At 36.1% G+C, this 14,231-nt stretch overlaps 1 protein-coding gene across 2 annotated transcripts; it reads left to right on the plus strand.

Moving 5' to 3' along the window:
• Positions 1–501: 501 nt before the first annotated feature.
• LOC139890507 (protein tesmin/TSO1-like CXC 5) lies at positions 502–5,102 on the plus strand. Of its 2 annotated transcripts, XM_071873384.1 has the most exons (9): positions 502–621; positions 925–1,140; positions 1,495–1,602; positions 2,411–2,588; positions 3,306–3,656; positions 3,754–3,857; positions 4,072–4,163; positions 4,316–4,675; positions 4,822–5,102. In XM_071873384.1, the coding sequence occupies exons 2-9, from the start codon at positions 938–940 to the stop codon at positions 5,052–5,054; spliced, it is 1,629 nt and encodes a 542-aa protein (XP_071729485.1). In that variant the 5' UTR covers positions 502–621; positions 925–937; the 3' UTR covers positions 5,055–5,102. The 2 variants fall into 2 exon arrangements, with proteins under 2 accessions (XP_071729485.1, XP_071729486.1); XM_071873385.1 differs by lacking the exon at positions 502–621 and having other exon boundaries at positions 1,017–1,144.
• The last annotated feature ends 9,129 nt before the right edge of the window (positions 5,103–14,231 follow it).

Raw genomic sequence — 14,231 nt, forward strand, 5'->3', positions numbered from 1 at the left:
TTCTATTTTTTATTGTTATTTTCTGATTCGGTCCGGTCCTAATAGATGACTGAAAATCTGGCGGACACAGAACCTGAACAACTCGGTTTAATTCGAGATCAGTTCAGTTCGTCATTATCGGTTCGATTCCTCGATTTTTCTCGCGATATGTACACCATAATTGTAGTCGTAAACTTATTGAAATTGCGAGTCAATTGGGTGGAAAAACGTGTAAGTTGGCAGGGACACGCTAACCCTGTGTGCCGTAGCACCCACCAATCCCACCCCGAAAGAGACCTGTGCCGGAAAACAATGCATAAACGTAACTCGGCAGTTTTACAGACCGCGGCCATATATGTAAAAAATTACTGTACATCCCATGATTCTAATTTTCAATCTCAGCCATCGGATCAGAATACCAAGACTATTTAAACCGTCATTAATTTATAAAAAATTGAAATTCAAAATCTCAAAAGAGGGAGCAGCTCCTCAATATTTTCCATATCTCATTCGCATCTAAAAGTTGTGTCTTTCCCCCGAAGAATTGCTAGGGTTAGTCGATTGATTATTAAGATATCTTGATTTCACAATTTTAGATCGGTTTTTCTGCTAATCCGAGTTTTGAATCTGAGCTGTTAAAGTGTAAGTGATATATACCCGTATATATATATATATATATATGTATAAATTTTAGACGTTTTAACAGTATTGTTTCAGGGTTTCACTTTTTAATTCGAATGATAGTTGAATTTTGTTTAAATTAGTGATCTTTTTGAATTATTCGCCATAATCTTGAAAAGTTTTCTTAATACGAATAAAAAAATTAGAATTTTCGCCAGACATATACATATTTTGGATAAAGTTGCATCTGGGTTTTAGTTTTTGATTCAAATGGTTGTTGAATTCTGATTAAAGTTGATGACTTATGGTGGTTTTATGCTTCAGTTTCTAGAATTAAATGGAGGGCAGTGGGGATTTAAATTTCCCTCCGAAAAAGAATCTTGCAAGGCAGCTGGATTTTAATACCGCCGGTGGTAGTTCACCTGCGCAGGTGACCATGCCAGAGACATTAGCCTATCCGGATAACCGACAATGGCCAGTGGCCCCACCGCAACTAACACACTTTCTTCTGCCACAACAACAACAACAACAGCCATTGAGGTCTGTGAGTATTCTGCATTATGTTTTATTTTGATTTCAACTGATTATTGTTTAATTAATTGTAAATGAGTATTGTCTAGATCAGAATCACACATCGTTTTAAACATCTTCGAACTTTTAAAATCTGGAGAGATTCATATTTCAAGTAATATAAGAAGTTGTTTGCCATGAATTGCTACTTCTTTTTTAGTTCAGGTTAAGTAGTTTGAATTTAGTATGTGATGTGGATGTAAAATTATCAATTTCCGCTATGAAAATACCCAACCTGACTCAATAAATATGCATCAAGAATATATTTTTTTATATTTGTTTCAGTTATTTATGGTAGAAAACATATTTTGTTTGTCATTCCAGGATGCCCGAATCTCCTAAAACCCGGCCAAGACAGAATGCTGAAGTGAAAGATGGTACGCCAAAGAAGCAAAAGCAGTGCAATTGCAAACACTCACGATGCTTGAAATTGTAAGTCTTGTTCTTCACTTTTGTTTATTTGTGTAAAAAATCATTCTGTCATACTTTGATGTCTAATTCCAGTAAGAATTTCAAATGTTCGAGCTTTAAAGTTGGTAAAATAATAAACTAGAATGGTCTACCAGATTAGATTTCGATTACAGTCATTTTCGTTCAAATAAAAAGTCATTATAATTAAGTCTAAAGTTGTTGATTAAATTATTGTATATTGGGTACGTAGTTTATATTCTTAAATACTACTGTATTTTGTTCGTCCGATGTGTGTGCGCTATATATACTGAACTTTTCATATTTGATAGAATATAGTCGATGGCAAAAAACTACAGTCTTCATCCAATTTGACTAAAATTTGCGTTGTTTGTCCATCAATACGTCAGATGTATTTGTCATGGTAAAAGTAAGTGATATGTATATATAAGCTCAAGTATATAGGCGGGGATTGGGTGTGTGTTTTCAAAACGATTAATATCGACCAAATGATTTAAAATTAATTATTTATTTTGCTTAAAATATGAATAGGTAACTCAGACTTTTTTCCAGATGTCTTGGTAATTCATTATTTTGGGTCTAATTTATCAGAAAATAATTAATCTTAAGAACTTTCTCGAGTATTCAAAAGTAACTGTTGTGACTTTAGTTCTAATTAATCGGTTTTAACGCAAGTACAAACTATCCTTTTAGTTCTGAATCATAAGATAGCTTATTTATCTCTATAATTTCCCCTTCAATGCTAATAATTTTCTTCTTATAAGATGCAATATTTTTTAATAGTTGGAGATTTTTATCATTTTACGTGCAGGTATTGTGAATGCTTTGCTTCAGGGATATATTGTGACGGTTGCAACTGTGTCAACTGTCATAACAACATTGAAAGTGAGCCTGCTCGAAAAGAAGCTGTGGATACTACTTTGGAACGTAATCCATATGCATTTATGCCTAAAATCGCTAGCAGCCCTCAAGGAAACCGTGATAATCGGGTGAGCTATCTTTCATTGATTTGGGTGTTGATCATCGAATAATCTCATTCATATAACTAATTTTGATAAAGGAACCCTACTCATCGACATATACGCTGGCGAGGTCAATAAAATAAAGAGTGAACATTTAGTAATGATTAATAATATATTCAAAGTTCAAACTTTCACTAATATGGAAAAGGTCCTAAATACGAAAGCAAGTTCCTAACGTGGATTAGGATTAAATTCGTTTCTATTTGAAAATTACGAATCGATTTGAATATTTAATGCTTCTGTGGATAGGTTAAGTTTATATCTTTTGCCTTCACTGTATTTATTGGGGTATGTGGACTAGAGTTGGTAATTTCGACCCATTCTGATTGGGTTGTTTCAGATTTTGTATATCTCTAACAGGCTGAACGGGTAATCTAAAATACAATAAGCTAAAAACTAAAAGCGGTCGAAGAGGTTGAAAGTTATCTAAAGTGTAGTTATAAAACCTCCCAAACCATTTCATTAAGAAGATAGATCACAATCAAAAATAGTGTTTTTTTATTATATAATATATAATATATAATATATAATAATATATAATATATAATATTATACATTTTTATCTAAAACTGTTTGGATCAATCTTTACCAAACTTTATTTGTATGGGCCTGAACCAGTTATCCTACCTGTGTGACCCACCCATTTTGCCACCTCTAACGTGTATCATTTACAATGTTGTGCAGGAAGAGTCTGGATTCGGAAGGCATAACAAAGGATGCCATTGCAAAAAATCAGGATGCTTAAAGAAATACTGTGAGTGTTTCCAAGCAAACATTCTCTGCTCGGATAAATGTAAATGCATGGACTGCAAGAATTTCGAAGCAAGCGAAGAACGCAAAGCAATTTTTAATGGAGATTCTAATAATAATATAGCGTATCTTAATCAGGCAGCACATGCTGCCATCGCCGGTGCTACCGGAATTTCCAGTTACGGGTCACCACCTGTGTTTCGGAAGAGAAAGCCTCAAGAATTTTTATTTGGTGGGCCCACAGAAAAAGATACATCTTTTCAAAGGGTTGGAGCGGCCCAACAGGTATTTATTTATTGTCAGTTTAATGATTCTTGTTTTAGTGTTTTTAGATTGTTCAAATGGTTAACATTAACTTAACACCACGTTGATATGCAATCAGATGAATCATGTAAACGCTTCGGCTCCTTCATCTTTGTGGCCTTCCGTTCCCGGTGCGCGTGTTGCTAACAATGAACCTGCGATCCCTTCAAAATCCACGTATCGGTATGTACTCTTTTGAAATTTAGATATTGTTTGCTTGATGTAGTATAATATGCGCGTTGGGCAGTTTGTCAAAACGGGCATGGTTGACTATTTTTTAGGATATATATGTATGTATGTATGTATATATATATATATATATATATATATATATATATATATATATATATATATTCTTCAAACTCAAACTGTAATGTAATAATATCTTTAATCGCAGGTCCCTTTTAGCGGATGTTATTCATTCAGAGGATATGAAGGAGCTTTGTGCTGTTTTGGTGGTCTATGCAAATGAAGCGCGTAAACTTGCAGGTACATGACTTATTCAATAATCATATTTTAATAATCAGAAACGATTCATTTGTTTATTATTTATTCTTTTGCCACCTCCAGTCTTAAATTGTTCTAGAATTACTGATTTATTTAAAGGGTCCTTACGTTAATATACACGCTTACACTTTCAGAACAAAGAAATGCGACGGACAAGATGAGAACGGACAATTCTGGAGACGTCCCGACCACCTCAGACGCTCAAAATCCCGAGGCTGACAGACCTGCTCTCGATATGGTGGGCCCAGACATGACTGATGATGGTTCTAAAGGGAGACCAATGTCTCCTGGAACTTTGGCCTTGATGTGTGACGAACACGACAGTGTGTTTAAAGATTCATCTACAAATGAAATACAGGACCGTAGTGCCGCTAGTAATGGTCATTTGCCGAATGGTCACGTAATTACTGAATCTTATGCAGAGCAAGAGAGGACTGTATTGACAACATTTCGTGATTATCTTAACAAACTCATTACTATTGGAGAATTAAAAGGCAAGTTTCTCTACCTCTTTATGCTACAGTTGATTTCAGTTTTCACAGTTATTTAAATATGTATATGTTTGTATTTTAATAAATGTAGTTAGTTATATTAATTAGTAATATAATAAATTTGGTTGTAACTTGAATCAACATCGCAGAAACAAAATGTTGTGCATTGGCTAGAGGTGATATAGAAGGTGAAAGTCAAAAAGATACATTAAAAAGCGTAACTACAAGCGCTTGCCAGGATCCTGTCGTTAGCGGCATCTCAAGGTCAGATATTGGACCGACAACACAACCGTCTTCGAATAACGATAGCCACACAGATTTGAAAAGCCAATTTCATACTGAAAACGGTGATTTGAACGTAAAACCTGACAAAAATGTGTAATAAGAAGTATGGTTGGTGCATTCTTTATATCATTAGGCCATTATTCTTACATGATTCATTTTATTTTATTAATTTATCATAGTTTTTGTTCAAAGTTTTGAAGTGTTGAGCAGCGTGATCTTACTGTACAATGCTTCCCCTTTTTTGGGCGTAATTTTAACTTTTTTATATATTATATATTAGTATAATTTTAACTACAAGTGCCAGGTGCCCATTTGGGTTTTTGTTTTCTATAAGTCTGGTTAGGCTTGGAATGCTCATTCGCCTTATGGTTAAGTTGTAACTGGTTAGATGATCTAATAAGCCAAAAGTTCAAACGAGAACCACAAAAAAGGCGAGAACTGCGAGAATTTTTGATTTATAAAGATTTTCACATGTAACTAGATTGAATCATCCAAAGATATTGATGGAGAATAAGAATGAAAATAAAATAGTTTGAAAAAACTTATATTTTACCTGTATAATTAAATATATATTTTCTCGTTCACATGTGCATATTTGTTTCTGAATATATGAACAATTTCATATAATTAACAATTTAACATGTAATTTGTGATAATGAACATATGTTTGTTAATGATATGAGCATTAATTTACATTTGCATGTAATGTGTTGCATTTAAATGCATAAAAACTATGAAATTAAACAGTTCTCGCAGTTCTCACCCTTTGTGTGGTTCTCGTTTGAACCTGCCTATATATATATATATATATATATATATATATATATATATATAAACACGCTTGACATATAATTCACATGCAGTTGCGTATGCGATTTGAAGCCAAATGCTTTTCATTACACACATCCAAACACCCACATTAACCGATGATACGATGTTGGCACAAAATCTTACTAGGATGGGCCCAGTAATCAATGTGTAAATTCTAAATAAGTCCACACCTATGCAATCTGTTTATAATTGACAGCAAAGCCTGTAGAGTTTCGAACAACAACAATAGTATCTTTGTTTTTAATTTTTCTAACTTTCATAACAACAAGGATCACATGGAGAGAAGTATGTATGTTCAGTACGCGAAGATCACCATTCGAGGCATCACATATGCAGGACTGTCTTCGTTTGAGAAAGACAGCAACTGTTTTTTACAATTCTTGATTTGAGGTGGCAATATTTGATCCATTTTTCTTGTGAAATACTCTATAAATTAAAGTTGTCCTACATCACTACATTGTAAATCATAAATATAACTTTTACGAGAAGTAAATAACAAAACTGTGATATTTGATGCTTTTAATTTAAATTTAATTTAATGTATTTTTTTTTTAAAAAAAAAGAAAAAAAGAAGAAGACTAAACAAAAATAATGAAGCTACTTAAATAAAACCCTAGCTGCTCCGAAAATTTAGCATGGCGATCACGATGCTTCTTTTTTCGTAGTGAGTTCTCCTGTTTAGATCTTTAATTTTGTATTCTTTTGATCGGTTTTTTTTGTTGGTTCTATTGTATATCCCCGTGTCAATGGGGAAGAATGGGGTTCTGGAGGAAAGAAAGATAAGAATGTCCCGAAAACTGTGATATGGTATTTCTAGAATCACAATTGAATCGAAGAAACACGTTTCAACACAATCGACTTCCCTATATCAAGAATTGGAAATGAAATTGTATCGAATTGACTTTTATTAATAAAAGTCAAAATTACAGAATTAGAGAATTAGAGAGAGAATTGTTTAATTACAACGAAATTGATTAACTAACTAGCTTCGCTACCATCTCTAGTATATGTATTACAACTGAATTGGAAAACAATAACAGAATTGAACTAATTGCTGTTGAAGTGACGAATTGGGGAAGAACAGCCGTTAAAACCGTTAACTCTGTCAGCTCACCAGGTCACGTGATGTGCACGTGACTTTCTTTTAAACGCCTCATGTGCCTCACACGTGACTTGACCGTTTGACTTATATCAATACCTTCCCCTTAATTTCATTCTTGCCCCTCAAGAATGGTTTTGCCCCAAATCAAAATCTGGATAACGTAACAGCGAATCCTCAGCTAACTCCCAAGTGACATCATCAGCTGTACCATGTAACCATTGAATTAGCCAATAAATGGCAGGTCTGCTACCATCTTTAACCATTTTTCTGTCAAGCACTTTCACCGGAATAGTAGGTAACAAACCATTAGCATCTAAAACATGTATGTTCCCTTTTGAGTTGGTATGCTACCCTTATGAGCTTTCAACTGTGACACATGAAATACTGGGTGAATTTGAGTTGTAGCAGGCAAATCCAATTTATAGGCTACTGCACCAATTTAGGCCACTACTTGAAATGGACCATAGTATTTAGGTGATAACTTGTGCTGCTTGGACCCCCTCACTGTAAGCTTCTTGTAAGGTTGTAATTTCACATACACCCATTCCTGCACATTACATATCATGTCAGTTCTGTGCTTATCTACAATGTTCTTCATTCTATCTTGAGCCCTTTTGAGGTGAAATGTAAGAACTTTGATTGCCTCCTCTCTAGCCAATAATGTTCTAACTGCATCAACCTTGATATCCCCTTTAGTGTAAAGAATTGGTGTTGGTGGCTTCTGTCTATAGACCACTTCAAAAGGTGTGGTATGTATAGTAGTATGAAAATTGGTATTGTACCAATATTCTGCTAGAGGTAACCAAGTAACCCAATCCTTGGGATTATCTCCAGACATACACCTCAAGTAACACTCTAAGCACCTATTAACCACCTCTATTTGCCCATCAGTTTGTGGGTGGTAGGTAGTTGTCATATACAATTGAACTTGTAATAACTTAAACATGTAACAACCCAACCCAATATCCAAACAAACACGCGAAATAAATTTTTTTTATACAGTGTAGTGCGCGGCGCGCAGCACCTTAGGGTGCGCGGCGCGCATAAGCTCCAACAGCTTCTGTCCGGTTTTGTCAATTTTCAATTAAAGATCTCCCACTTCCCGACATATTTAGATGAAACGCTTCTCATAGCATGTTCTAATATGTAAAACTAACATGTTTCAATGATAAAACAAGTTTTACGAACCAGGCCCACATATGGCCGAAATACGAGTTTCGTACAAAATATATAAGTTTCAACCGAATTAGTTTAAATTTCAAACGACACTAGAGCATGATGTTTGGGGGTTAAACTACCCAACTCTCGGTCAAACTTCAAAAGCTAACACATCCAAAAGCGTCCCCTATCAAAACAAAGCGGGATCTCTAATCCAATCGAACGCCCTTACCCTTGTCAACGCCCGAGCCTATAAAAAGGTAAACAACGAAAGGGTAAGCAAAGCTTAGTGAATGCAATAATTATACATACACGTATATAATCTATTTACTTGCAATCGCTTACACATTACCGCATACAAGCTAACAATTTAATTAGCATACCAATCTCAAGTATAACGCTACTACCCTCCGACAACGAACTAGCATAACAATAGCACATATCACGAGCAATATAATATGCTACACCACAACATACAACCATGGTTAACCAATCGTACAAAGGAATGGTACTCAAATTTTCCATCGGTGTTCATAACAACCGTTATCGTACAAATGAATGGTACTCAAATTTTCCATCGGTGTTCATAACAACCGTTAGCGTACAACAACATATATCACTAACCCTTGGCGGAACGACAGCACATATCCGTTCATAAAACCGTTAGTGTACAACGATATATATCACTAACTAGGATAACACATATCCGTTCATAAAAGCCATTAGTGTACAACGACATATATCACTAACTAGGACAACACATATCCGTTCATAAAAGCCGTTAATGTACAACAACATATATCACTAACTCGAACAACACATATCCGTTCTTAGAAACCGTTAGTGTACAACAACATATATCACTAACTAGGACAACACATATCCGTCCCTACAAATAAATACATTATATACATACATGTATACTTATTCCACTCACCTTAACGATTCAGTGATGGTTTTACACTTCCGCAAGCTTCAAAGCAAAGTACCTATTACAATAAGTACTTAATCAACACACAAACTAGTTGGGCTAAACACCAACCATTCACTAATGTGCATTTAATGACTTAATGCATTAGACCACCCATTTACTCTAAAACTGTCCATTTAAGGTCAAGACCAACACGAACCACTAAAAGCTAGTGATTAAGGTTCAACAACCCTAACTAATACACAATTAGGGTATTTCATACCCATCTTTCCCAACTAGGTCAATTATTACCTATTTGACCATTTTAAGGTCAACACACCCATTTCGGGTCATCCACAAACCCACATAACACCCATTTACTTAATAACTAGGTGTGCTAGTAATTAGCTAACCAATTATGACTCATAAGTCCATTTAACATTTCCAAAACCCTAGGTTAGTCATCCTTGGGTCCTCATGACCCAATCTTACCCAAGAACACCCAAAATCACCAAATATGGGTTTTATGTTCGTCACTAACCCAAACCCTAACCCTTAAACAAATTAAAATACGGAAAATCAAAGTTAGAACATACCACCACAACCAAAACGTAGCTAACGACTAGATGAACAACTTTAATACTTGAGCTTTAACCCGGATCAAGCTTCTTCCTCCTTGATTCAAGCTTTCTCTCACTTAAAGTGTTTTCTCTCTCTAGGTTAAAGTGGAATTGAAGATGGGGTTGGTGGTTGTGTTGAATGTGCATCAACCACCAAAAATCTGGCCATAAGTGCCCTAAAACTGGCCTCAAGTGAAAGGACCATCATGCCCCTCATTAAACTTAAATTAAAAGCAGAAATCTGTCAACAGAGGAGTGCGCCACGCGCACACTTAATAGTGCACGGCACGCACATGTGGTCTGAACCAGTTCTGCTTCTGTTTAATTACACTATGCAGCCCACACTTTATGTACACTATTTACACCACTGTACAATTATTATTCAGGTCTTACAACTCTCCCCCACTTGAATCGGAGCGCGTCCTCGTGATTCAAGCCGCATGACAAGCGGGAAGATACACTAACATAAACTCTTCGGGCTCCCAAGTAAACTCGGAACCTTTACTACGACGCCATTGAACTTTATAAGTTCTCATCTCTTTATTCCTCAACCGTTTGACCTTCTCATCGAGTATAGAAATCGGCTCCTCAACATACTCTAACTTGTTGTTTAGCTCGACCTCGTCTAATGGCACCCAAGATGAATCATCCGAAAGACACTTACGGAGATGGGAAACATGAAATGTATTATGGATCCCCGCAAGCTCTTCGGGTAATTCCAAACGATACGCAACTTCACCAACACGAGTTAAAATTTTTAATGGCCCAATAAACCGGGTAGCTAACTTTCCCCATTTTCGAAACCGAATAACACCTTTCCATGGCGATATTTTAAGCATCACCATGTTACCTTCTTGAAACTCAATTTGTCGTCTATGCTTATCGGCATAAGATTTTTGTCTATCTTGGGCCTTTTTCAAATGAGTCTGAATCATATCAATCTTGCTATTCGTCTCTAGAACCAAATCGGTACTCCCGATATCTCTTTGACCAACTTCACCCTAACAAATCGGGGTTCGACACCTACGTCCATAAAGCATCTCGTAAGGTGGCATCCCGATACTAGTATGATAACTATTATTGTACGAGAATTCCACCAAAGGTAAGTGCTCATCCCAACTACTACCGAAATCAATAATACACGCCCGTAACATATCCTCCAAAGTTTGATTCGTACGTTCGGTTTAACTGTCCGTTTGAGGATGATACGCCGTGCTCAATTTCAATTGTGTGCCCATATCTTCATGAAACTTTTCCCAAAACCGAGATGTGAAACAAGTATCTCGATCCGAAATAATAGATATAGGAACCCCGTGTCTCGATATCACCCCTTTGATAAACAACTTAGCCAAAGTTTTCGACGATATCGCTTCCCAAATGGGAAGAAACAAGGCACTCTTCGTCAATTGATCAACTATTACCCAAATCGAGTCAAATTGGGTTCTCGCTGTCTTTGGTAACTTTGTGATGAAATCCATGGTAATGTGCTCCCATTTCCATTTTGGAATTTCTAACGGTTGTAACTTACCATACGGATTTTGGTGTTCGACTTTAACTTGCAAACACGTGACGCATTGTTCAACATACATAACAACATCACGTTTCATGCCCGGCCACCAATACTCTTTCCTCAAATCAAGATACATTTTCGTCGCACCCGGATAAATAGAATACTTTGACTTATGTGCTTCATCAAGTAGCACTCGTCGATGATCACCCATTTTAGGTACCCACACTCTTCCTTGAAAAGATAACAAACCATGCTGACCTAAGGTAATAAACTCCGTTTGTCCCACGATTCGTTCCTCATGCTTATTATTAACAAAAGCTTCGATTTGAGTCTCGCCAAGCTTTACAAGAAAATCGTTAGTAATAACCATGCGTAACGATCCTACTCGTATCGCTGGATGTTGACTCTTTCGACTTAACGCATCCACGACCACATTCGCCTTACCCGGATGATAAAGTATTTCACAATCATAGTCTTTCACCACATCCATCCATCTATGTTGACGATAATTCAAATCTCGTTGATCGAAAAGGTGTTTCAAACTCTTGTGATCCGAATAAATCGTACACTTGACACCATACAAGTAATGGCGCCAAATTTTTAACACATGCACAACCGCCGCCAACTCAAGATCATGAGTTGGATATCTCGTTTCGTGTTCCTTTAATTGTCGAGAGGCATAAGCGATGACTTTACCCCTTTGCATTAGAACACACCCGAGCCCATTTAAAAAAGCATAACAATAAACCGTCATGTCTGCCACCCCTTCCGGCAATACTAACACCGAAGCTCGACACAACTTTTATTTTAACAATTGAAAAGCAATTTCTTGCTCGTTCTCCCAATTAAATCTCGTCTTCTTTCTCGTCAACTTCGTTAGAGGAGAAGCGATTTTGGAAAAGTCTTGGATAAACTGACGATAATAACCGGCCAATCCGAGAAAACTTCGGATTTTCGTAGGCGTAGTCGGTCGTCCTCAACTCTTCACCGTCTCTATCTTCCCCGAATCTACTTGAATACCATCCTTGTTCACAATATGGCCAAGGAATTGAACTTCCCTTAGCCAAAATTCACATTTGGAGAATTTTACATACAACTTCTCCTTCCGCAACGTCTTCAACACACCACGCAAATGATGTTCATGTTCCTTCATACTCTTCGAATAGACAAGTATGTCATCAATGAACACAATAACCGACTTGTCCAACATAGGTTGGCACACTCGGTTCATAAGATCCATGAACGCCGCCGGTGCATTTGTAAGACCAAAAGTCATAACTACGAATTCAAAATGCCCATAACGCGTTCGAAAAGCCGTTTTCTCGATATCCTCCTCACGGACCCGCATTTGGTGATAGCCGGACCGTAGGTCGATTTTAGAGAAATACGTTGCACCTTGGAGTTGGTCAAACAAATCGTCAATCCTAGGCAATGGATAGATTCTTGATCATCACTTTGTTCAACTCCCGATAATCGATGCACATCCGCATACTACCATCCTTCTTCTTCACGAATAAAATCGGAGCGCCCCATGGTGAAACACACGGTCAAATAAAACCCTTTTCAAGCAATTCTTGGGTTTGATTTAACAACTCTGGCATCTCCGTTGGTGCTAAACGATTAGGAGTTTTAGCAATGGGAGTAGCACCCGGAACCAACTCGATGCGAAATTCAACTTTTCTTTCCGCCGGAACACCCGGTAATTCATCCGGAAAGAAGTCTTCGAATTCATTTACCACCGGAATTTCACGAATGGGTGGTGACTCATCACTAGTGTCAATGATAGTGCTCCGAATGAACATATATTTAGGCGCAATATCCTTCCAATATGTAAAGTTTTTAGTTGCAATTGTTCTATTTTTAAGTTGTAATCGTTTAAATAAATAAATGCGAAGACGAAGCACGAAGATTAAAGAATTGAAGAAAAAGTGCCACTAAAACTGGAAAAGGGTCCTTAAAGCTATAGTGCACTCAAAAGCGTCCTAAAAAGTGAATTAAAAGACTTGCGCGGATTTTGGGACTTAAGGAAAATAATTTTTTGTGCAAATTACAAATTACGAAATGCAAATTACAAGATATCTACGCGTACGAAAGGACGTTCGAAAATCCGGAACCGAGACATAAACCGAGCATCAACGCGCGAGACAACGGACCTAAAATTACGAGTCAACTATGCACAAGAATATAATATAATATATATATATATAATTAATATAAATTATATAAATTATATATATATATATATATATATATATATATATATATATATATATATATATATATATATAGGGGCAGGATCAATGGGGAAGTAACCAATATGGGGGAAGCGGGGGAAAGCAAATTTTTTTTTTTTCGTTTTTTTGAAATTTTTTTTTCCGGCATCAAGGTCACACAAAAATATGAACATTTAGAAGAGACACTTCGTGATGAATGTTATTATTTAGGCGGAAAAACGATCAACAAAAATAACATTCAAGATAATATTGTTCGTAAAGAATATGAACGTTTTTTTTTCTTCATGTTTTGTGAAGTAAAATTTAGCCCGATTTAGAGTTTAGGGTTTAGGGTTTGGTGTTTTGGGTTTATTCCATAAACCCAAAACACCAAACCCTAAGGAATAAACCCAAAACACCAAACCCTAAAACCTAAACCCTAAACCCTAAACTCTAAACCGTTCGTGTTAAAAACTCAATCTAAATCCTAAATCTAAACCCTAAATCTAAACCCTAACCCCTAAATTTCTAAACCCTAATATCTAAACCCTATAAATCCTAATATCTAAACCCCAATAGCTAAAACCTCAAAATACGCTCGAAAAACACGATATTTGTTATATATTACTTCTTCGAGCGTTTTTCCGCCAAAATAAAAACATTTATCACAAAGTGTCTCTACTAAATGTTCATATTTTCATCTCATCTATAATGTTCGTGAACAAAGTTTTTTCAAAAAACGAAAAAAAAAAGTTTTTGCTTCCCCCCGCTTCCCCCGAATGGTTACTTCCCTCTTGATCCTACCACTATATATATATATATATATATATATATATATATATATATATATATTAAAAAAATTACGTCGACAAAGAAGAAAACAAAAGATGTTAGCTGTCACAGGCGGCCATGCGATTGCATGGCCAGGAA

Source organism: Rutidosis leptorrhynchoides, chromosome 2, assembly GCF_046630445.1.
Source record: "Rutidosis leptorrhynchoides isolate AG116_Rl617_1_P2 chromosome 2, CSIRO_AGI_Rlap_v1, whole genome shotgun sequence".
NCBI lineage: Eukaryota > Viridiplantae > Streptophyta > Magnoliopsida > Asterales > Asteraceae > Rutidosis > Rutidosis leptorrhynchoides.